The sequence below is a fragment of the Euprymna scolopes genome, chromosome 9, assembly GCF_053919585.1.
Source record: "Euprymna scolopes isolate OS-2025 chromosome 9, ASM5391958v1, whole genome shotgun sequence".
In the NCBI taxonomy this organism is placed as follows: Eukaryota; Metazoa; Mollusca; class Cephalopoda; order Sepiida; family Sepiolidae; genus Euprymna; species Euprymna scolopes.
In genome coordinates this window covers 152,785,780-152,811,459 of record NC_136490.1, presented here as the reverse complement: position 1 = coordinate 152,811,459, position 25,680 = coordinate 152,785,780, and the positions used below count along the sequence as shown (strand labels likewise).

At 32.0% G+C, this 25,680-nt stretch overlaps 1 protein-coding gene across 1 annotated transcript in view; it reads right to left on the bottom strand.

Moving 5' to 3' along the window:
* The window catches only part of LOC145284936 (cyclic AMP-dependent transcription factor ATF-7-like), a 122,004-nt gene that overhangs the window by 35,811 nt on the left and 60,513 nt on the right, over positions 1-25,680 (bottom strand). Inside the window, exons 2-5 of the mRNA XM_080134034.1 lie at positions 14,697-14,806; positions 11,658-11,763; positions 3,645-3,778; positions 1,491-1,903 (exon numbers count right to left, since the gene is read on the bottom strand). Coding sequence (XP_079990160.1) covers positions 1,491-1,903; positions 3,645-3,778; positions 11,658-11,763; positions 14,697-14,750 — 707 coding nt within the window. The 5' untranslated portion in view covers positions 14,751-14,806. The remainder of the gene's footprint in view (positions 1-1,490; positions 1,904-3,644; positions 3,779-11,657; positions 11,764-14,696; positions 14,807-25,680) is intronic.

Below are 25,680 nucleotides of genomic sequence, written 5' to 3'. Positions count from 1 at the left end.
CATGCACTGTTAATTAAATTACTGTTTTATATTGAGGGTTGGATGGGAACGTGTAGAGTTGTAGCGTTACAAGCAAAAGTGGGGAATCAAATGGGTCTTTTTCCTCAAGTGATATTTAAAGTGATTTTCAATGTATGGAATAGTGAAAGGCATGCACATTCACACCATACATACTCTTAGAAGGGATATTTGGATACATACAAATGGCAATTTGGTGCTATGGTTTATAAAAATGTCTTCTCTGGCTACAGTTTAATAAAAAAAAAATTTTTTAAAAATGAAACTAAACAATTACTTTTTGTTATGTTATAATTTACAATAACGCTGGTTTGTACGATGTAGTGTCAATTAAAGATGGTGGATATTGAATAACAACAAAAACATGATAACTAATCAAACAAAAGAAAAAAGAAACTATGATATTGGAAATTGAAAACAAATATTTGAAGAGACATTTGTTTTATGAAAATGGTGTATTTAATAATAAAAAATAAACTAATTAACTAAAAATATTTAAAAAATAAAAATAAAAAATTAATAATAAATGTATTTTAAAAAATTTTTAATTTAATAAATGTATACAAATTTTTTAAAAATTATTTGATAAGTGTATTTAATAATAAAATAAAAATTATTTATTAATAAATGTATTTAATAAAAAATGCAAAAAATTATTAAATAATAAATGTACTTAATTATAAAAATAAAAAATATTTGATAATAAATGTATTTAATTATATAAAATTAAAAAACTTATTAATAAATCTATAAAATATTTTAAAAAATTTTAAAATTAATAAATGTATTTAATAACAAAAATAAAAAATTATTTAATAATATATCTATGTAATAATGAAAAAATTAAGAACTTATTTAATAAGAAAAAATTAAAAAAATTATTTAATAATAAATCTATTTTTTTCAAAATATTTTATAATAAATGTATTTAATAATAAAAAACTAAAAAAATATTTAATAATGTATCTATGTAAAATTATTTAATAATAAAAATAAAAAAGTAGTTCTTATTTCGATTCTTTGGGTTACTGTTCTCATCTTGAGTGTTTTTTTAATGTTTTGATCAACATAACCTCTGACCTCCTTCAAGTGTATCTTGCTGAACTCAGAAATCTGCACAGAATTTTTAACAAAATCTTTCTTAAAATCCACAAGCATATCATACTCTCGTTTCGGCAACCATGACTGGATGGAAGATATAAATAATTCGCAATTTTAGGTGACACTCAAAATACAATTGCAAATTTAGTTAAGATTTCTAACCAGTCATGGTTGACAGAACAAGAACATGCTACTTTCATGGATTAAATAAAGGATGCCATTCAAAATTCCGTGCAGATTACATCGACCAAAACATTGTGAAAATAACATTTAAGATGAGAAGGATAGTTCAAAGAATCCAAATGATACAAATAATCGATCCTCATCTAAAAAATTCAGAAATGTAATAAAGCTGTGTTCAGATATCTCACATAGGTGCTGATGAGCTCTGTATAACACTTGGTGTGCTGCTTGCGCTACTGATAGTAGCTGAATCAGTTGAAGGTACAGAACTGTCAGCATGTTGAATTGTTGACATGATGACCCCATCATCATCTGATGTAGTAGATGTAGGCTGAGGCAAGGAATGTGTAGCAGAAGAAGTGGCCGAAGCAGAAGCTGGCGGTGGCGGAGTTGCCATAGAGCTTCCATGGCTCGGCCGCTTGCCCTCCAACTGGTGCTGGATAACACAACTTCTTGATGTCGCTTCGTTGGATGACTCGTCTACAACTTGGATCTCAATCTCCTCGTTTTCCAATTTGAGAGTTTCCACCGTCTTGTGTGGTCGCGAAACCACAGGAGTGTGTAGAACTTCATTGGAATGAGGACCCGGTAGAGGAACAGACTGAAAAGAAAAAGAGGTTGTAAATAGGCATTATCTCATCACACGAATCACCAGTTTCATCTGTAATTCATAAAGACAAATACAAGTTATCTCCCTGAAGAATAGAAATTAGTAAATCAAATGGTGCTTGTCCAGAATTCAACCTAATAAAAATATATATATACATACACACACAGAAAAATCTTAACACTGTGCATACATGTAAATTGATCAAGTAGTTATTTTTTCAACTAAGAAAATCAAATTTTATGAAGAAATAGATGAGTCCGCCATGTTTTAAAAATAAAGGGAGATAACTCAATTCAAACTACCAGGATTTTTTTTTTTAATATGGCAGAATCCAGCATCACTCAGTACTAGAAATAGTGTTATAGGATTTTAGAAATACATTATTCAAAATAATTATAACTTTCATGTATATAAATATAAAAGTCACTTTGTGTGTGTGTGTGTGTGTGTGTGTGTGTGTGTGTGTGTGTGTGTGTGTGTGTGTGTGTGTGTGTGCGAGTTCCTTCCTCATATGTTCCAAAACGGCTGAGCCTAATTTTTTTTTTCTTTACAAATTTAACATTAAGTTAATTTATATGTCTGCCAGTGTTCTTAGATATGTTTTGTACAGAAATCCAATAAGTATTGGTCTCTATTTAATTGCCATGTTACAGTAATGAATATATTCAAAAATTGCAAAAAACGATAAGGTAGAAAAAAATTATTAAAGAAAATATTTGTGACGAAAATTAAAAAAAATAAAATGTTTGGCTAATAATCACCAGTGTTCCAAGGAGAGGTAAATAGTATGTAACTATTGCCAATTTTTTTAATAAATTATGCGTTAACAATAATAAATATGAGTTTATTGCCTTGATTTTAGCATAACTGAGTTACTTCCCTTGTTATCTTATGTGATCCCAAAGAAATATGGCAAGCGTTTTTTTACAATAAAGATTGAAAACTCATGTATTTTTAAACAATGCAATAATAAAGTACTTCTGACATGGCGTTTAAGTAGATGTCATTGCATTTCAGTTAAAATTGGTACAAAAAGTCAGTAGATACCATTGTTTGTTTGTTTTTTAATCGATTTTTCCGTTTTCAAATTTTGCTATTATAATGAAGTTGCACTAAAGCTTCTATCATGGTGATATGATTTGACATGAACAAAACAACATAAGCTTCCTAATCCAATCCTTCTGTAAATGGATAATATTCCAAGGTTTGCTTTGAAATATACAGCATAGATTTATTTGAGATATGATGAAATAGGATTTAACTGAACGTAGATTTTTTTTTTTCAAATTTTTTTTTTTTGGAGAGGATATAGAAAGAAAAGAAAACATTTCTGTTCAAATCAACTACTAATAGTGATTTGGTATTTGTCTAGAACCAAAACTATCATAAATGTATGTACAATTAAGTTTACTATACTGTTTCAGACTAATGTAGTATAATTCAATGCTGAATTCGGATGGAAGGGGGTAGTATGTATTTTAATGTCATGAGCCGGTTCTTTCCAGATATTGCCTCCTCCATTATTTTTTTTTTTTTTGGGGGGGGGGGGGTAATATATGTTCTGTGATCATAACAGCAAAGGATTATATTCTCCTTTTTTGGTGGGGGTGTAGTAAGTGTTTATTCATCATATATATTAAAAAAATATGCAACTAGAGTAAATGTTTAAAACATGAAATATGAGTCAGCAAAATTGATAGAAAAATGTTATCAAAATCAAATTTGTTCTTACGTCTGACGAGCCATCTGGTCCACCAGTTTCTGATGCCTTTTTAAAAGCTTCTTCAAAAGGATTTTTGGTTAAATCTTGAAATAATCCAATTTCTTCACAATTCTTAAGAAATTTTGTTGGTGTTGGTGTTTGATCTGAGAAGAGGAAAAATATAGGCATCAGCTCAACAAAAATCAACAGTAAATATGGAAATGACGATAAAACGACGACAGGCTCGCAACATCTCTTTTCTGGGAGAGAGGTTCCAGGGAAGAGAAAAGGGCATCCCCCACTAGGCTACAAAGTCTATTTTATACTCTGTCAAGGCAGGATAGGCTGTTTTTAGCAACTCCTGCCCAGATATGGCAGCAGTACTTCATCCTTGGACATACTTGGCTATTATATAGATAGAGAATTGCATCAGCAGTGAGATATCTACTGGAGCAGTAGAAGGATCCTACCATTTTTCCAGCGACCTTGGCAACAGATTTGATGTACGTGTTCCATTTCAGATCAGAGTAAAGGTCAATCCCAGAAGCTTATCAAAACATGGAGCCTCTCCAAGACGAGAGCCATCCATTTCAATTGATGCCAGATGAGGATCAGAGCGTCCATGCTGTAAATAACTTCCAATAATTTCAATCTTTTAATACATTAGCATTTGCTAAGAATTTTCTGACTTTATTCAACAATTTAAATGCTTCCAAATTTCTTTAAAATTTTGAAGGGTACAAAGTCATCAATTTTTTTTCTTCAAAATATGTAAAAATTAAAATGACTGAATTGTTTATGCAGAAAATGAGATGAATTGTGGTGGATTTAATTTCATAATTAAATAATTAAAAAAAAACTTTTTAAATGCTTGTTTTAGTACTTTCGGCTCTTGTATTTTTCTACTTCAATAAATAATAAAAATAAAGTTTAACATTGACAAAACACACATACGAAATATGGTCATATAATTTTATTAAAAAACCACTGTGACATATATTTTTTTTGATCATATGTACTGAACAATGTGATCAAATTAAATCTTGCTTAAAAAAAAAAAATAGCAAACATGACTTTCGTTTATTTAATTTTATTGAAATAAATACAATTTTCATAAAATATATAAACATGATAATTTATACGTGTATTATTTGAACAACTGTTCACATTTCCAATCTATGGTCTCCCCTTGTCAATCTTTCACAAACAAAAAAAAAAACTCATCTAGCCAAAAATACTATAAAAGATTTCCCCCACTCTTTATCGGTACCTAAACCTAAACGTGGATTCCATGAACAAAGCTTCTTTCCTAGAACTGCCAGCCTATGGAACTCTGTTCCGTTGGTCTGCTTTCCAGCTGACTACAATATTGTCTTCTTCAAGTCTAACATAAACAAGATCTTATTGTAAATCCTCGTAAATTGTAGATCCTCGTAAATAAGCTATTTATACCCAATTTTCACCACAAATGATTACTATGATATTGTCCCAATGACTACTGTACACATATTTACCCTTACCCTCGAGTGGCCTCAGCGCCTTGATATGTGGTGACTCCTTTGTAAAAAAAAAAAATCTTAGATCTTATTACAACTCCAACTTTATTCAGATGTGTCTTAATGGCGAACTAGGGGATTTGTACAGAATTTCAAACAGAATTTTTTATTTAATCTATGTCAGACATGACCAATGCAATGTTTTAAGTAATTTGTAATCATTAGTGTTGAGACGATTCCTAATTTTTATACGATTCCGATTCCAGGAAAATATTGATTAACGATTCCGATACCAAGTACGATTCCGATTTCTAGGGAATTATTGTTTTGAAATATACCAAGTAGTTTTATACTTATGGTCGGGTAGTTCCCAAATATGTTCCCTAATTTTGGAAGAGATATTTTATGTCTACACCGTTGTGTTTTGGTTTAAATAAAATTATTATATAGTAAACTAAACGGAAAAATTAGCAAAATTTATTTTAGAGAAAATTTATTTTACTTAATTGGAATACAGAAAAAAAAAACAAAGAAAATAGAATTTATCCTTCAGACCAAAAACAAATAAAATAGAATTTATATAACGGAACAAAAACAAGAAAATTTGAGAATAAATTAACACGATTCATTATTTTGGTCCTCATAATTAACGGATTTAATGAATTAAATAAAAAAAATATAGCGGAAGAGAAAGAAAATATATACTAATTAAATATAAAAAAAGATAAATATTTAATTTAATAATTTATAAATGAACGTGCGTAATGAAAAAAACAATATACCACGTGACATGGCGCTGTAGATACAAAATAACCCTTCCAAAGTTAATGACCATATTTGAGAAATACCATTAATCGATGTTTTTGTGTTTCAATGTTTTATACCAAGAGGTAGGTATAGCGAAAAGTTACAATTAAAGGAATTTCAAAAACGATTTTTTGTTTGGCTATTGATAGTTGTATTTGTGACGGCAGTTCTTCAGACCTCCATAATTCACAAAGAGTAGTTAACACCTATTGTTTTTTCTTACTTTTTCATTGCTTTTACACGTTGTTTCTAACGTGAAGAATAAGTTTAGCCAAACTAATTTTAAAATAGGGTATATCAAAGGAACACATATAAAAATGATGCCACTATAAAAAACAAATGCAATACTAGATAAAATTGAGCAAAAATATTACCAAAATTACAGAAAAAGATTTAAAAAAAAAAAAAAAAATGGTGAAGTTTGTTGAGTGAAATGAATTATTGAAAGAAAATTAATTGAACTAATAGAAATGTTAAAATAAAAAAATGTCACATTTCAATATTTTTTTAATAATTAAATTCTCAGGGTTGTCGAAATTAAAAATTAAGTGATTTTTTTTTACCTTAAAATGCCATAGAAAGAGTTAATACTTGAAATGTAATAAAAAGCATTTAAAACTACGTAAAATACCAACTTTCTTCAAAGAAAACCAATTAAAAAAATATTGCATTTTTATTTTCAATTTAAAAATCTATCAAAATTTTTCTGAAAAAAAATGAAGAATGGAACTAGGGGAATTCAACGTCCGCCGTAGTTTTAAATGCGTGTATTGTAAGACTTTGGTTTTTTTTTTTCTTGCTTCTTAATCAAGTTGTTTTTATTGAAAATTGGTGACTGGCTATTTAGTTGAATGTTTCTATAGAGAAAAAAAAAGGGCAACTTCCACATGGATTTTTAAGGCGGGTCCGGTAAAAAGGCCGACTTCCGCATGGATTTTTATAAGGGCAGTGAAAGCCAACGTCCGCCTAAAAAAGTTTAAAAAAAAAAACAACTTTATTTTATTTTACAAAACCCAAAATGAGATTAGAATTTGGGACCCCATCGCTTCAGTAGGACCTTTTGGTGCCATTTTTACCTACTTATTCACTTGTGCCATTTTTACCTACTTATTCACTTGTGCCATTTTTACCTACTTATTCACTTGTGCCATTTTTACCGAGCACCACATTTTTGATACTGCGAGAAATACAAACCATGCTGAAATAATGTTATTATTGAAAAAGCTATTCTTTAACTGTTCTGCACTTTCACCTAACAATTTAATGAAAAAACATACCATAAAAATTTAATTCAACTTGGAAATCCCATCTAAAATATAACACGGTATGTACACTGCACAAGCACCAAAGTAAAATCCCAATTCTCGTCGAGTAGTTCCAATATGGGATCGGTTTGCTATAACGTTGTAACTAAAAACTAGCACCCCTTTCAAATGTCAAAATACTTTTGCTTGTTTTTTGTGAGATAATCTGGTTAGTGTCCAATCAACAATAATCCACTGTTCTGTTCGGTTTCTTACAGTTTTTCAAAATTGCAAAAAAACAAACAGAAAAAAATATAGACGGGGTGATGCTCGTTCGGGTATACTCCAAAAATGTATCTAATTGGGTAAAAAAGTAACTTAGTTTGTCTTTAATAACATTTGCTTTTTTGTTTATTTATTGTTTCACCCATTTATTCTCAAAGATTATTCAAAAGAAACGTGAAGGTATTGTGCAATTATTATAAGAAACTATCTTATTTATTCAATAAATATATTTTTATATTTGAAAATTAAAAAGTTATTAGAACTAGAATATAGTTGAAACCACAAAAACAATTTCTTAGTTATTTCATTTCATAATTAGCATATTCATTACAAGCACAGACTTGTTAAAATTAAATTAATTTTCAATTCATGAAACACATTTTGACTGCCTTTAAAATAGTTTAAAAGTATACACTTACATTTTTATCTTGGAAAATTTACAGTCTTTTGTGTGTCTTGTCAGTAGCTGAGAAATGTGAAAACTAAATTATCAAACGATATGAAAGATACCAATTAGCAGAAATAATTTCTATCTGTAGTTTGGGATTTATGGCTTTATATTTATTGCTCCAGACAGACACATGACGCCAATACGTGTTTTTGCATAAAGGTGTGAAAACTTTTGAATTCACTAATCCCTTTAATGTTCACTTTACTTGTCGTTAACACTTTGAAATTGTTAGATTTTTTCACACTTTGTTACCATTGGCTTGCCAATGCTGGCTAGGTGACCCCCCCTCCCGGATATATATATATATATATATATATATATATCGTTTCTTTCTCATTTTTCCACAGTTAAAAAAAATGAAATGTCATCAAATGATTTCAAAAGTACAAAAGTTTTCAATAAAAATCGGCAAAAGATTTTGCAATGACTAATTTTTTTAAGAGTTTATAATATTCTAAAAAAAGATTTTAAATTAAAAATTGCATAATATATAATAAATAAATTCTATTTCCGACTATTTTCACACCTAAGCTTGGTTGAAAAATTTTTTTTTTTTGGGGGGGGGGGGGGATTGTCACCCCTCTATGGCTGTCACCCGGGGCTGACCGCCCCCCCCCAGCTATGCTAGTGGGTATGAGCCCCTGAACCCTCAGACTATTTTCGGCCATTTAACAGCTTTCGTTAAGGTACGCTCGAGTGCACACTAAGGCTATTCATGTGCCATATGTGCACCCACACTCGTATTAAAGTGACATAAGCGTAGTAATCTTTCGCGGACAATTTAAAATTAGATGGAAATTAATTTTTAAAAATTGCGGATAATTTTGGAAAGGCAATTGTTTTTTTTTTGTAAATGTCGATAATACACTACCACAGGACTTGCCTTTAAAATCTTAATTTTCATATAATTTCGGGTGTGTTATAAAAAAATATTGCATTCAAAATTGGGGCCGGCAAATAGTTTTTAAAATATGGAAGGAAGCATCTAACACGTGTTTTTTGTTTGTTTATAAAGTTCATGGTGTTTTTTTTTTGGGGGGGGGGTACAAAGATCATAGGCCCCATGTTTTTTTTAGAATAAGTTTTTTATTTTTTCGGGATAAAAAGAAAATTCGAAATAGGTATTTTATAAAGAGTTACTCGAGAATGGGGTGGCGTTTTCAGCACACCTAAATCTACTTTAAAAAATATATTTTTCTATACGAACGTGAGACGAGCCCTAAAGTAAAATAATACTAAAAATGTTATCTAATCTAAATTAAAACTAATATTTTATTGGGGGGGGGGGGAGGGGTCTGCAAAGAAGTTCCAAAAAATATATCTAATTGCTTCATGAGCTGAATATTTTAATAGAATGTAAATTAAAAAAAAAAAATATTTGAAAATTGACTTACCCAGTAGTAGCTTAAATTAAATATAACGCTGTATTTAAGAGATAGCAAAATAATTGTTTTTGTTTTTTCATTTTCTGAAGACCTTAACCGCAAACCACCACTTAGCATGTGTAGTTCTAATGTTATTCCAATGATATTCTTTTTGAAACTTCAAAAGAAGCCGACTACTGTCAAAATTTTGCGAAATAATACGTGATCAATTTCATTTTAGAGATATTTCTTTCAAAAGCCTTCTTTTAAAAAAAGAAAAAAGTATATTGTTCTATTAAACCTTTTACTGTGTAAATAATTTGACTTTGCTCGCTTTATTTTAAGAAAATATAAGTTGAAAAAGCATTTTCATTCACTATTAGAAGATTTGTCAGTAAAAAAAACAGTCACCAAAAAGATAAGCGTTTTTTTTTTTTTACTCGCAATGTAGAGCCCTGCATACTTCTTTTCAAGTTAACTCTTGTGTAGTTTTGATTACAATAGATCTGAATGAATGAACCTTGTAAGGGAGGGGGCACTAAGCATTGCCCTGTTAATAATGAATTTCTTTGGTTTCTTTTTATAACATGCTACATTTCTCTCTTGCGGTTAGAAATATCAGGAAATTTTTTTTTTCTTTTTTCAACATCAGACTAAAAGAATCGTAATGAAGGAATCGGAAAATTAAGGTATTTTTTAACGATGCGATTCCGATACCTCCCAAAATACACGATTCTTACGATTCCGATTAATCGTCCCACCACTAGTAATCATATTCTCATACTGCGGATTGAACACCTGAATCTCCAAAAGACATATTTCAAATTAATTAATACTTATATCAATGTGCAATTTCTACCAGGCCATGAATAATGAAATGAGAGTAAATTATCCCCATAAACTAATCTTTATTCTGCTGACCATAGAATTTAATTTTAGATTCTATTTACTTTTTTAATCTATGTTTATTATAGCCTATAGAGTACACAAATAATTTTTATAGTTTATGTTAAAGCAATATACATGAACTATTGAAACCGAGTTAGTTTTATGTAAATATGTGATAAAAAAATCGAATTTGGAATGAAATTATATTTCATCTCTGTCGTCTTTCAGGACGCTTCACCACCGAATCTACACTTCTCCAGTTCTCTCAATCTCGCATGACAGTTTACAAGCCCCGAACACTTTCCAATTCTGTGTCCTGTAGCAGGTTGTCAATCTAAGTCATTCTTCTTCTACCATGTCGATTTGTTGGTATCCTCTTCGCTGTAAAATTATAACTTTTACATTTCTTCAAAAATTATATTCCATTTAAGGAACAATGGAGAAGAAAAATGCTTAAATAAAAGTTTTTGTTTAAAATTGTGTACAGATTCCCAAGTTTGATATATAGATGTCTGAATTTGCCAAGGCACAGCTGAAAAGGTCAAAGGTTGCATCATCTGAAATGTTAGGATAGTAACACTGAAAGCGAGAACAAAATTTTAAGAATTCAAAATCATACAAACCTTAATATGAAATTTATATTTGAAATTATAATAAACTTTTATTGAATAAACATAAATGCACTTCACCAAGCGTGCATGATGATATATAGGAAGAAAAGAGTTCTTTGAATGTATTTCAATCAAATGGCAAAGTCATAGACGGGATAGATTTGATTGATTTTCACGACTTAAGAATTGTGATATCGTCAGAATTTTCTGGACAGTTTACATAAAATGTTGAAAGTTGTCAAAACACTGCGGCAATAAAATCACAGCCTCCAACGTCATTTAAGAAACCATTTATTTGCTATCATAGGTTTATTATAAAAAAAATAATAAATATTTACTTTGATTTGAACAAAACAAATCATAAAAAAATCAAAAAGTATTTTTATTCCCTATTAGTTGTTTATTATTCAAAAATTAGATATTTATTCATTAAACTTACCTTACAATGAGTGTTTTTATTTTCTTGATTTGAATCTTTATTTTCTTAAAGTTTAATAAAAATTATCCAATTGTATTTTCTTCATAAGGACAAAAAGATTTTTGTTTTTATTTTTTCAGTTAATTTTTCTCATAATAACAGAAATAATATTTTTAATCAAAAAATGTGACCCGTGTTTGTGCGGGGAAAAAAAATCACAAAACTTTTGTTCAGCAGCTTTCAGCATTTTATGTAAACTGCCTGAAAAATTCAGATGATAACATGGTTCTTATGCTGCATAAGTACTAAATGTAAATTTGAATCAAACGTGATACAATCTACATTTGAGATTTATCAGTTCCACCTACCTCACCCCTGTTTTTCAGTATGAGATATTTTCAAATAAACAAAACAAAGACATATATATATATATATATATATATATATATATATATATATATATATACACACACACTCACCTAAAAATAAGTTGTTGGAAGTTCGACTGTTGTTTCCAGAATTCAAAGCTAAGCACATTTCATGTTTTTTCAAGTGGACAGTTAAGTGATCCTCATTTGTAAATCGCTGGAATAACAAATCAAAGTTTAATGAAACGTTTCAGAAAGTCAAACAATACACAAATTTATCATCATTTTTTTTTTTTTTTTTAAATGATAATCGGACTGGGGGGGGGGAGATTTGCTTAAAGATAATGTTGCATGTTTAGTTAATTTATAACAAAGCAACAGGATGAAACATCGTTTTTCTTGGACTCACAAGAGTAGAGAGCTTTTCAGCAGTCTCCTAATTCTTGTTAGTCTTCAAATTTTATAAATAGTGTTTCTGACAAAGGAGGAAGAATTGCTGTTTTCTAGCTTGGCTGTTATTTTGAGTAGATTATATGTGTACATTTTCAATCCTCTCATACTATTCATCATCATTCAACTTTCAATTTATCTATCTCATTAACGCCTATCCTTGAGTGGTCTTTAGACTTAATAAGTGGTAACACATTAATAATAAAAAGCGTTTACAAAGAATCCAATGATGGTAATTTTTATTATTATTGAAACTTTCAGGAATTTGCAATAAAATTTAAAGAGTTTCATACTTATTTGTTGCGATAACACCAAGTCTTTACGCCAGGGTGAGCATGTAATATCTGATTTGATAAGTCAGGGGTCGTCCTCCCAAGTATTACATCCTTCTTTGGGAGTAAACTGGTTTAAAACAGATCATCTAACATGCCCTCACTAGGAAATGTTAATGGCTAATCATACAACAGTCCAGGAGACGTTTTAGGAGACCTGGAGATAAATGATCTTGTATCATCATTTTTTTTTTTTTTTTTAAATGATAATCGGACTGGGGGGGGGAGATTTGCTTAAAGATAATGTTGCATGTTTAGTTAATTTATAACAAAGCAACAGGATGAAACATCGTTTTTCTTGGACTCACAAGAGTAGAGAGCTTTTCAGCAGTCTCCTAATTCTTGTTAGTCTTCAAATTTTATAAATAGTGTTTCTGACAAAGGAGGAAGAATTGCTGTTTTCTAGCTTGGCTGTTATTTTGAGTAGATTATATGTGTACATTTTCAATCCTCTCATACTATTCATCATCATTCAACTTTCAATTTATCTATCTCATTAACGCCTATCCTTGAGTGGTCTTTAGACTTAATAAGTGGTAACACATTAATAATAAAAAGCGTTTACAAAGAATCCAATGATGGTAATTTTTATTATTATTGAAACTTTCAGGAATTTGCAATAAAATTTAAAGAGTTTCATACTTATTTGTTGCGATAACACCAAGTCTTTACGCCAGGGTGAGCATGTAATATCTGATTTGATAAGTCAGGGGTCGTCCTCCCAAGTATTACATCCTTCTTTGGGAGTAAACTGGTTTAAAACAGATCATCTAACATGCCCTCACTAGGAAATGTTAATGGCTAATTATACAACAGTCCAGGAGACGTTTTAGGAGACCTGGAGATAAATGATCTTGTGTCTTATTTTGCCACTGTGAGAGGGTCAGGTAAATTCATTCTTTTGTTGAAAACAATATATATATAAAATAAACTTACATAGAAACTTTATTACATTATCAAGTCAATAAAGGTTACAGAAAGGGGAATAAGGGAGAAACTTCTTTAGGCCATGGCATTTTGAAGCTAAATGCTTTTCGTCAGAAGAGGAGTTGTTTGCTCTTTTTAACCGGGTAGAGCTTTTGTTTTATAAATTTTGATAGGTTTTCCTTACCATTGAAAATTTACTTTTTAGCTTCATTTTATTATAATATATATATATAAATTAAAAATGATTATAGTAATAATTATACATATGAGAGAGAGCGGTTATTTATTTGATTACAATTTATGACCACCTTTTGTATATCAATGTAATATGAGTGTAAAACCTTTCAGTGAGAAAGGGTGAATATGGCTCTTTAGACCTGCTGCACGATATCAACGATTTGGCAGGTGTTGTGATGATTTTATGGGATGCCATAATTGAAGCCACCACCTGTGCTGGATTCTGCCGCACATGCACTTATTGAAGATTCACAAAACTAGCACATGGCATGCTTATCAAACTGTCTTCATGTTCATGTCTTGTTGGAGACAATAAAAAACGGTTAGACAACAGAAGAAAAAAACAGAAAAGAATTCATGATCTTAGGGTTCGAACACACATATATATCAAACAAGATGGGATTGCTTATTTTATACAATGCACAATTTTAGCAAATCGGTTCCAGCCAGTAATAATACTGAGAACCCAAAGAGAAGACCCGTCAAGCAAACGTAGCCGACGTCATATCCTCTTCAGACAAACGTAGCCAACGTTATATAAACCCCTTGAATATACATATCATTTCATTGTGTTTAACATCCATGGAGCTAGTTGCCATGCCCAAGATGGAATAACTGTTTGAGAAACATTCCCACTGTGTGGACTAGCCAAGTTACTCTGCCTGGTAAATGATCATGTTACAATATGGCTTGACACTTATTGCGTAATGCATTACATGTCATATTGTTATGCAGAAATTTCCTTCTGAAATCTTTTTTTTTTTTTTTTTGCATTTTCACCCCAAACAAGGCACAGTGCCACTGATGTAGGGGGCTACTATCTGGGACATAATTTGTAGGGGTACTATGTGTGGGAGCTAAGCAGCAAAATGCCTGTGTACATTACACTTGAACTTCTGCATGTCAGTACAGTCAGGGAAGCAGGAACCGGAAGGGAATTCCAAAGTCTAGTAGTCCTAAGGAAGAAACTATTAAAATAGAAGGCTTTCTTACATCTAGGGATTTTTTTACTGTGTAGGGGTGGGATTTTGCTGCTTGTCAGGTTTGTTAGGGGTATTTACGTCAAGGGGGTACTAGGGTTTGTAGTTTGTCAGAGCATCTTCCATTAAAGTACTTGTAAAACAGACAGAGGGATGTTACATTTTCTCGATGGGACAGCGGTTTCAAATAAAATAAGCGGAATGTTTTTAAAAATGATGCTTACCATCCCACATCCTGGAGATGAACATCCAAATGGCTTTTCATCTTCGCTCATCATCTAACACATGGGCATGTGAAAGATGAGAGGAGATCAACAACTAAATGGTGATGGGCCTAAAAACAAACAAAAAAATACTCATAAATACAAGTGACAATGTCTCTTGGAAGAATCATCAAAACTTTTTTACACTTTGAATAAACAGACAAAACTGTCTTTCAAACACATTTAGATGCAAAGAACTTATTAAAAAAATTGTTCAATTTTTTTTTCTCCTTCCTTTTCTATTTTTAAAGTTGAAACATTTGTTAATAATTTTGGACCATACCAGATGCATCGTCAGAGAACGAAAAACTTCTTTTGCCTGTTTTCTTTCTTTTTTTTTCTTGCAAGTAAAATTCGTTTACTTGTGCATACATAGAAGAGTTCTACTAGAGCTTGTGGATTTATAACAATAACACGCCTTTGTCATAACAACACAATGGTTGTTGATTTCTCAGCAAAATCAACAGTATATTTGGTTTGGTTTGCTATTCAAGTAAAAAATTAAAAAACAAAAACATTATTTTTAGTGAAAGCATATACAAAAAAGAAACTTTAAACGAAAAATAAGCTCTACCTTAATGTAGTCACTCTAACAGATTCTTTGTTTTGGTGTAATGAATGAGAGTAGTTTACTAATCAATAAAATTCTGTTTTGATGCGAAAGATGTCATAAAACTGTTAATTCCATATTTTTCAGACTTTTTTTATGGGAAGAAAAAATAGCAGATTAATTAGTCAATTGGAATTTTTATAGGTCAAAGTATCTCCAGACAAATTCAGAGGTATCAGCCAGTGTTGAGGTAAGTTGATATACCTATTTGTGGAATAATGAACTTACCCAAATACTCTAACTATAGTTAAATCTAACATGTTACTGGATAGTGATTTGTGGCAGCTATGGCCTCAGAATCATGATGTGTACTTCTGTAACATACTTTTGCTAATTAATGTCTTCTTAATCATACCACTGTTTGTTTTGATTGTTACCGGCCTGTAAGACTGCAACACAAAGTGCGAATATAAATGATCAATACAAAACGTAGATTCCATGAACAAAGCTTCTTTCTTAGAAGTGCACGCCTGTGAAACTCTGTTCCGTTTGCCTGTTTCCCACCTGACTACAAAACCTGGACGTCTTCAAGTCCAACATAAAGAAATTCCTGATGAACCGCCCCCTTAAGTAAGATACTTTATCAAATTTCAACACTAACGTACTGTACACGCAATAACCCTTATCCCTGAGTGACTTCTGGGCCTTGATAAGCGGTGACCCCCTTGTAAAAAAAAAAAAAAAAAAAGGATTGATCAGGGACAGAAGAGCCTTGGGGTAAGATTAAGCCCAATATGAAGGGTATTTTTTTTTTTTTTTTTTACATGGGGGTCACCACTTATCAAGGCCCGAAGGCCACTCAGGGATAAGGGTTATTGCGTGTACAGTAATCAATGAGATAGTATTGTAGTAATCATTAGTATTGGGGGTTTTGATAGAGTGTTTTACTTAAGGGGGCGGTTTGTCAGGAGTTTGTTTATGTTGGACTTGAAGACGTCCAAGTTGTAGTCAGGTGGGAAACAGGCAAGCGGCAGAGAGTTCCACTGGCATGCAGTTCTAAGAAAGAAGCTTTGCTCATGGAATCTACGTTTTGATTTAGGCACAGATAAAGAGTGGGGAAAATTATTGACAGTAGTTTCAGCCAGACGGGTGTTTCTCGTGAAAGATTGGCGAGGGGGGACAAGGGATTGGAGTTCAGACGAGCACTTGCCATGGAAATAGCGATAAAACAAAGACTGGCTTGCAACGTCTCTTCTGTGGGAGAGAGGTTGCAGGGAAGAGAAAAGGGCATCCCCCAGTAAACCACGAAGTCTATTTTGTATTCTGTCAAGGCAGGATAGGCTGTTTTTAGCAGCTCCTGCCCAGATGTGGCAGCAGTACTCCATCCTTGGATGTACTTAGCTTTTATAAAGATAGAGAATTGCATCAGTAGTGAGATATCTTCTGGAGCGGTAGAAGGACCCTACCATTTTCCCAGCGTCCCTGGCAACAGATTTGATGTACGTGTTCCATTTTAGATCAGGAGTAAAGGTCAAACCCAGAAGCTTGCCAAAACATGGAGCCTCTCCAAGACGAGAGCCATCATTTGCTTGGTTAATTTAATCATGTGACACAGATAAGATTTGAAGTAAGATTTGAGTTGGTGAGTGTTAGCCTCAGTACACATCATGTAAATTTGGTTGAGATGAGGTCACTTAGATATTATTCCTAGTTTGGGAAATGAAGCTCAAAGACTTAAGATTTTATTATTTATCTTTTTTTTTATTACATTTTCACCCCAAACAAGGCACATTGCCACTTTGGTGTAGGGGGGCTACTATCAGGGGTAACATCTACTGGGGTACTATGTGGGGATTTGGGCAACAAGATGTCTGTTCACGTTACACTTGAACTTCTGCACGTCAGTACAGTTGGGGAAGCAGGGACCTGGAATGGAATTCCAAGGTCTAGCGGTTCTGGGGAAGAAACTACTGGAGTAGAAAGATCTTTTGCATCTAGGGATCTCTACTGTGTGGGGGTGAGATTTAGCTGTGTCAGGTTTGTCGAGAGTGTTTACGTTGTGGGGGCACAAGTGCTTAAGTAAAATATAGTTTGTCTCCTTTTTCTTTTGTGACAAGTATAAAGAGAATACCTTTAGACCTGGCTCAGAAAAGATGCATAAAATTTTGACTGGTTAACGAGGTCATATATATATATATATATATATATATATATATATACACACACACACACTGATTATGAGAGAGAAATACACAGAAAGTAGTTAATAGTAGTAGCATGGGAACCAGCATCCTTTTAGCCATTTATCATCATGGCATAACTAGATGAGGAAACCTAATGTGAGGGGGATCGATGGATGATCGGGTAAATTAACAGAGAGAATAAAGAATATCCTAAATTTGAAAGACGTGGCTGTGCTTAAGAAATAAAATCAACCATCATGGAGAGAATATGTAACAGATGGACAACAGTTGTGATACTATCAGCAGAACAAAGAGAACTAAAATGGGAATGTTATTCAAGGTAAAGCAGTGAACATTAAAAAACGACTGAACAATGAGATTCAATATGTTTAGAGTTAATTCATGGTCAAGGTTAAGAGTGACAATGAGTTTTGCGACAATTTACAGATAGTCTTAGGTTTGCGACAGTTGTTGACAATGTCCAGTTTGGAACTGTTGGTGGATCAGAGGTTCCCAGAGATAGATCAGAGAGATTGAAGCAGGTAATTCGATTAATAAATTTTTATTTGAGCCAAAATAGGTTCATCTGAATTTAAAAGTTAAAAAACGCAAGAATTTTCTTGTCAACCCAATGGTTATTTCAGTGAGTGTATATATATAAATTTAATTCATATTTTCACCCATAAAAGCGTCTTTATCAGGAAAATCCACACATTTTTCTTTTTTTCTCTATTAAATGCCATGCTCCTGGTAGTGTTTTGCATGTCTTCAGATGTTGAAAATATTTATTGAATCAAAATGTTATTTCAAATGTAAGCCTGACAGATAGAACTTCTATAGAGGTGCATGGACAGATGTATATAAAATAACTTTTTTTTTTCTTTCAGTTTTAAGAACAAAAACAGAAAATCACCTGAAATTTTCTTTGCAAATCTCCACTTTTCAATGTGAGAAAATTAAGAATTGCAATTCAAAAAGAACAGAAAAAATAGAGCATCTTCAAACATGGAAATGTATTCCTGGTTTTTGTTTCCAATATTAACAAAGGAATTGTGTAGACTATAAATACAAAAGGTCAAAGTTGACTGTCTTTTATGTCAATTCACAGCCATGGAAATACTACAAGGGATAACAGAATATATATATATATATATATATATATATATATATATATACTAGCAAAAGTGCCTGTCGTTGACTGGGTTCAAAAACAGCCTACAGAAAAATGGACTCTGACTTATGAAAGTATGATAGGTTATGAAAAGGAAGGAGTGTAAATTTGGGTTGAATTTGGGGGTATCAAAACCAAAGAAAAATATGATGAAAGTAAAAATAAAATAGATAAAACCCATAATTTATTATACCATACCTGTTCACACTGAAACACTTACCACAATATTCTGTGGATCTATATTAAAAAACCTTGTTAAACTTTGTGACATATTTCCATTCTATGGAGGTCAGGTGCGAACGAACACCCCATAATTTTATTATACAATATTTCTTCAAACAGAAACATAATTATCAAAGTATACTTACACAGATAGATATGAAAAGTCTTTATTAAAGTTAGTGCCTATTTCCATTCTATGGAGGCCAGGCGCGAACACAGACCCCACAATCTTATTATACCATTCATATTTAAGTTAAAACATACTTATCAAAGTATTATTATGTACATCTATATCAAAAACACTTGTAAATGTTTTTTTTTTTAATTTTTAAATTTTTTATTTCCATACTTTGTGGACCAGGCACGAACGCAGACCCCCAATTTTAATGAACCACTGTTCTGCCAGATCAAACATACCCATTCCTGTGTCTCGATACATCTTCTATCATTATATGTCATCAGTTTTTTAAAACAGTCAACCATATAGGAGCCTACTCATAATCAGACACACACACACACACAGACATTCAGCTTTATATTATAGAAGATATATATATATATATATATATATATATATATATATATATATATATATATATATATTGTGTGTGTGTGTATATATATTTCTTTTACTCATTTTCGCCACAAACAAGATATATTACAACTTGAAACGTAAGGGCCTACTATTTGGGATTGTGTCTAACAGGGGATTAAAAGGAGTTCAGCAACGAGATGTCTGTTCATATTACATTTAAACTTCTGAATGTTAGTACAGTCAGGGAAGCAAGAAGCAGGGAAGAAATTCCAAAAGTCCAAGGAAAGAAACTATTAGAGTAGAAGGCTTTCCGGCATCTAAGAACCTCAATATTATACAGAGTTCGTACAGATTTTCAATGTCCATTTTCAAAGCTTTTCAAAGCATTCTCCAGATAAAATTCAAGTTTTCAAAACAAAATTTGGGGTTTGTTTTACAATCCACAGCAATTCAAAAAAGTGGTCAAAAGTGAAATATACAACAAATAAATGTTACCATAGCCAATAAAAGTTACTTGCAATCTACCTGCATCATTTTTCAGTGTTTTTTAAAGTAGTTTTAAATGCTTTTTATTTCATTTCAAATATAAACTCTCTTTATGGCTTTTAATTTCCAACCAAGATGGCGGTCGTCTTGTCCATTTTTTTTACCCAGCCGTCCTTATTTTCAATTAAAATTTTTTTTAGGTGGGGGGGGGATCACCATTGGAGAGTTTATGTCCCGCAAGGAAAGTATTTTTTTAGAGAAGTTAATTTTATTTATGGCGGCCGCAACTACTCCTCCCTCCTTATGCCCCTCCCCTCTAAAAAATAAATTATAAATGAGAACAAAAATAGGGGGAGATTTGAATGCAACCTCCTGAAAAAAAGTGATAAAAAACATTTATGATAATCAAAAACTAGGTCAGCCGAGGCCAGGCCAAAAAAATGGAGTTATGTCTCTTTATCACGAAACTACCCAAGGTAGTTTTGTGGTGAAGGGACATAACTCTTGTATTCACAATACTGTGCAATTTCAGAACAATGTATTTCGATTCTTTTTTCAATTTAGAAAAATATATTTTAATGGTATTTTTATTAATACTAAAAAATAATTTAATAGTATTTATTTCGATTTCATTTTTAATATTTTGACAACAATTTTTACTGGACTTTATGTCAATACATACAATACAATTTTCAAGGCCCTTTCAATAAATTTTCAAGACATTTTCCATATTTTTAAGGACTTTCAAAGTAATAATAGAAATAAGGCTTTTTCAAGGCAAAAGTCAAAATTCAATTAGGATTTTGTTGCTTGTTAGGTTAGTCAGGAATATGTACTTCAAAACGGCACAAGTGGTGTGACTTCATCATAAGCACATTCCATTAAAGTACTTGTAAATCACACACAGGCATGCGAAATTGTGGGGCTGGAGTTTGGCCACTAGTGTGAGACCTATTAGATTTGAGATTCTTTTTTGGACCCTAAGAGAAAAAGACTAGTAGTAGATCCTCCAACCAAGATGTTGCAACAATACTCTATGCATGGGCGAATTGTGGCTTTGTAAACATATAGGATGCCCTCTGGTGCAAGTAATTTTCTTGCATGGTAGAGGGAGCCCACCTTTTTTGCAGCGGCCTTGGCAACATCCTCAATGTATTTGTTCCAATTCATGTTGCATGTGAATAGTAAGCTAAGGAGTTTAAAATGTATGCTCTCGGGTAGGATGTTATTTTTTTTGGGGGGGGGGGTGAAAAGGTTTTTCTGTAATTATTAAAGGAAAACGGTTTGGTCTTGGTAGAATTAAATGTTACCATTCAACTATGGGCCTATTCCACTACAGACTGAAGGTTATCTTCTAGGGTTACTGCTATTGTCTTGGATATGTGTACATTTTTTTATCCTCATGTGTATTTGTAGTGTAGTGTCATTAGCAATTAATATCACATGATTTAAATGTACAACCATCGAGGACAACTTGGATTTTTCTCTTGTCTAGAAAAGGATCTGATTATGTTGAGTGCTCATTCAGAAATACCACAGGATTTAATTTTTGTGAGAAGCCTTTCATGCCACACCTTGTCAACGGCTTTGGATATATGAAGGGCTACAGTTCTAGTTTTCCCCATCTTATCCAGTGCATGGTTCATGCATTCAGAGATTGAGGATGTATAAGGATTTAAATAATGGCTATTATGAAAAATAGATATAGGCAGTCGTCTTGGAGTCAAAATAACTCTGTTAATGCTAAAATGTTGAAAAGAATTTTTTTCCATTATTTTGGATAAGGAATTTTAGTTTCAGACATTATAACATACACGTAGCTCATATAAGTTCTGTTGTATAGAGAACAAGTTTTAGCAAAGAAAAATTGTTAAATGGTTTAAATAGAATGAAAATAAAATGTTATTGGCAAATTAAGAAGATAGAAATTAAAAATTAAGTACAAAACAGCAAGTTTATTAGTAACTAAAAAAAAATCAAATTTCATGAGTAAGTGAGATGTGTTTTGATTCATCATGTTCTATAAGGGGAAGACAACTCAATTTGAACTATTGAGATCAAAATCAGCCCTGTAATGGATACAATTTATTATTAAAATCGCTAAAATATCACTAAAAAATCATTTTCTTTATAAAAAAAACTACTTGCTAAATTTCTCGTATATGTACATTTTTATTTATGTGAAAATGATTAAGCTTCATGAGTGTTTAATATACCTTGCATCTATAAGCCAAAAATATGTTCCAATAGAATGAAAATATTCATTGTGTACTTCAGATTGTTTTCAATTATTTTTCAAAACGTGTTGTCATGAAGTGGAGGAAATCGAAAATGTAAACAATCCATATTTTATTTCTAAAATTAAAAAAAAATTTTAAATAATCAATATGGAATCATTTACAAGGTAGATAACCATCGTTTGACCATAGCAGAACTGATTAGACACAAAATTTCCTTTTTCTCAATTATAATTGCTTCAATTTTTTAGATGCTTAGATGAACTTGCTTTTTGACGTACGTTTCTAGAATATAAAAGACCCTGTCTCATCATCATCATCATCAGTTACAAACCCATTTTACATACTGGCATGTGTTGGACATCTTTTAGAAATTAACTTCCAAACTAACTTATCTCTGACCAAGTCTTTATTTAACCTTCTTTTTCTCGGGTCCATTTTTATCACTTCCTCCCATGTTTTCTTTGGCCTTCCTCTGTGAACTAAACCTGCTACCTTAACTGTTCTACATCTACTAACTTAAGAACTTTCATTTATTCTTTCAAGGTGACCATACCATAAAAGTCTACTGTTCTGCACACATCTCTCTATACTGTTCAAATTTATTTTTCCTCCGAGGTCATCAGAACAAACCATGTCTTTAAGACTCACCTTACACATCTATCACATGATTTTCATATTATTTCTCTCCATGCAATGCATATCCTCAACCTCACTGGCCAAGGTTCAGTTCCATACATTGTGTAGACATTGCTTGAGAGTGGTAATGCTCTGCTGATTATTGATGGCAGAAGTTCTCTGCTTACTCCATCTACTTCTAATTCTTACAGTCAAACTTTCCAGGCAGTTTACACAAAATGCTGAATGGTGCCAAAACAGAGTCAATGAAATCACAGTAATGAACATCATTTAATAAAATACTTATTTGCTATCATTGGTTTATTACATTAAAAAAATCAAATATTTATCTTGATTTGAAAAAAAAAAAAAAAGATATCAAAAAATGTTTTGTTGCTATCAGTTGTTTGCTATTAAAAAAATATTTATAAAGCTTACCTTACTCATGAGTGTTTTTTTTTCTTGATTTGAATTTTCTTAAAGTTTTGTACCATTAGTCATTGTATTTTCTTTTTAACAACAAAAAGAATATTATTTTCATTTTTCAATTAATTTTTCATTAGATTATCTTCATACTGACAAAAATAATATCTTCCATTGAAAAATTTGACTAGCGTTTGACCCCCCGCCTCCAAAAATATCATTAAACTTTTGTTCGGCACCTTGTAATGTTTTACATAAACTATTAGGAGAATTCCAACAATAGCATGGTCCTTATTCTGAATAATATCGGCTTAACTATATACCTCATATGATAGTGGATCAGGCTGAACATCTAAAAAGTTCAATTTATTAAGGCTTAACCACATTACCAAACTGCTCTTGCCATTGTTTTGTTGGCTACTACATTTTTATTATATAAATACGAGTCACTTCCTTCCACTTTGTAAGATTTTGATTTGATATTTAAAATGGCTTATTTGTTCATTAATGAGAAGTTTTTTTTTGTTTATTATAGAGTCACTTATCAAGGCCCAGAAGCCATTTGAGTGTAAGGGTTAATAAGGGTCAAACGATACAACACCATGATGATCAGTGATGGTGGAAATTGGATAGTAATTTTTTAAGACGCCGGCTCATCAAGAGCTTTATGTTGGACTTGAAAATGATCATGTTATAATCAGTTGAGAAGCAACCCCATAGTACTGCGTTCCATAAACGAACAGTTCTGGGGAAAAATGCTTTGCTAATGGAATTTTCGTTTAGTTTTTGGCACAGATAGAAAGTAAAGGAAATTACTGACATTGGTTGTAGTTAGACGAGTGTTTGCCATGAATGCTGTGCAGAGGTGAGGGGGGGCATATACTAAAGCTCAGTCAAGCTTTACTTATTCTAGTTTTTTTTATATTTATTTACTTCTGATGCACCTTTTGATTTGCACACAAAAAAAAAAATCATCCAAAGTCACGTTGGATTAAATTATCCTGTTCATATGAGTTTTAGGACATATAAATACCTTGACGTAAAAAAATAAGCTTAGTTAATTTTAAAAGTCATATGTTTTCCATTCTTAAATTAGAAGAATCTATGACAGGTATTCCTAAAGTAATGTCTCCTATTTGTTTTTATTCCACTGGAATAGAGGGATTGCAAATTGCATTGTTATGATGACTGAACTTATGTATTCATGACCTGAAAGTTTCATCTTTCTGTTGCAAATATTAACAGTGTGAGATACTAAGAGAGCAACATTGTCATGGACGTGTGTTAGAAGCAAAGATAGGTCAGTGAATTCCTGGCAAAAGTGCATTAAGAATGGTGGTGACTATGTAGAAAATTATCTGGAGTACAAAAGGTCATTCGTTCTAATGGTACCACTCCCGTATTCATAGCTCTTCAACTTTTTGAATTAAAAAAAATAAGAGGCTTTACTTTTGGACCAATCCTCATATAACAAAGCATGCTCCAGACGCCCATGCACAGCCATCGTTCCTCATTGGCAAAAGTGTATTGAGAATGGTGGTGTCTATGTAGAAAAATAAATTCTGGAGCACAAAAGATTGCTCGTTTTCATAGCTCTTTAACTTTTTCAGTTAAAGAAAAATAGAAGGCTTTACTTTGGAATGATCCTTGTTATTTTCAATCCATTGTAAACTTCTTGTCTATAGCTTATATGCTAGTGAATCAGATAAACATTAAAATATCTTAAGATTCTGCTTTTTTTTTTCTCAGTTCTCACCATCCGCATTTTCTTGATTTTTTTTCTTAAATTCAATTATATTTCTGAATAAATACTTTTTTTTTTTTTTTACACGGTGATCACCACTTATCAAGGCCCGGAAGCCACTCAGGGATAAGGGTTATTGCAAGTACATTACGTTAGTGTGGAGATTTGATGAAGTGTTTACTTAAGGGGGCGGTTCATTAGGAATTTGTTAACGTTAGACTTGAACACATCCAAGTTGTAGTCAGGTGGGAAGCAGGCAGACAGAACAGAGTTCCACAGGCGTACAGTTCTAAGAAAGAAGCTTTGTTCATGGAATCCGTGTTTTGATTTAGGCACAGATATAGAGTGGGGGAAATTTTTCACAGTGGATTCAGCTAGACGGGTGTTTTTCGTGAAAGATTGGCGAGGGGGGACCAGAGATTGGAGTTCAGACGAGCACTTGCCATGGAAATAGCGATAAAACAAGGATAGGCTCGCAACGTCTCTTCTGTGGGAGAGAGGTTGCAGGGTAGAGAAAAGGGCATCCCCCACTAAGCCACGGTCTATTTTGTACTCTGTCAAGGCAGGATAGGCTGTTTTTAGCAGCTCCTGCCCAGATATGGCAACAGTATTCCATCCTTGGACGTACTTGGCTTTTATATAGATAGAGAATTGCATCAGTAGTGAGATATCTTCTGGAGCGGTAGAAGGATCCCACCATCTTTCCAGCGACCTTGGCAACAGACCTGATGCACGTGTTCCATTTCAGATCAGGAGTAAAGGACAAACCCAGAAGC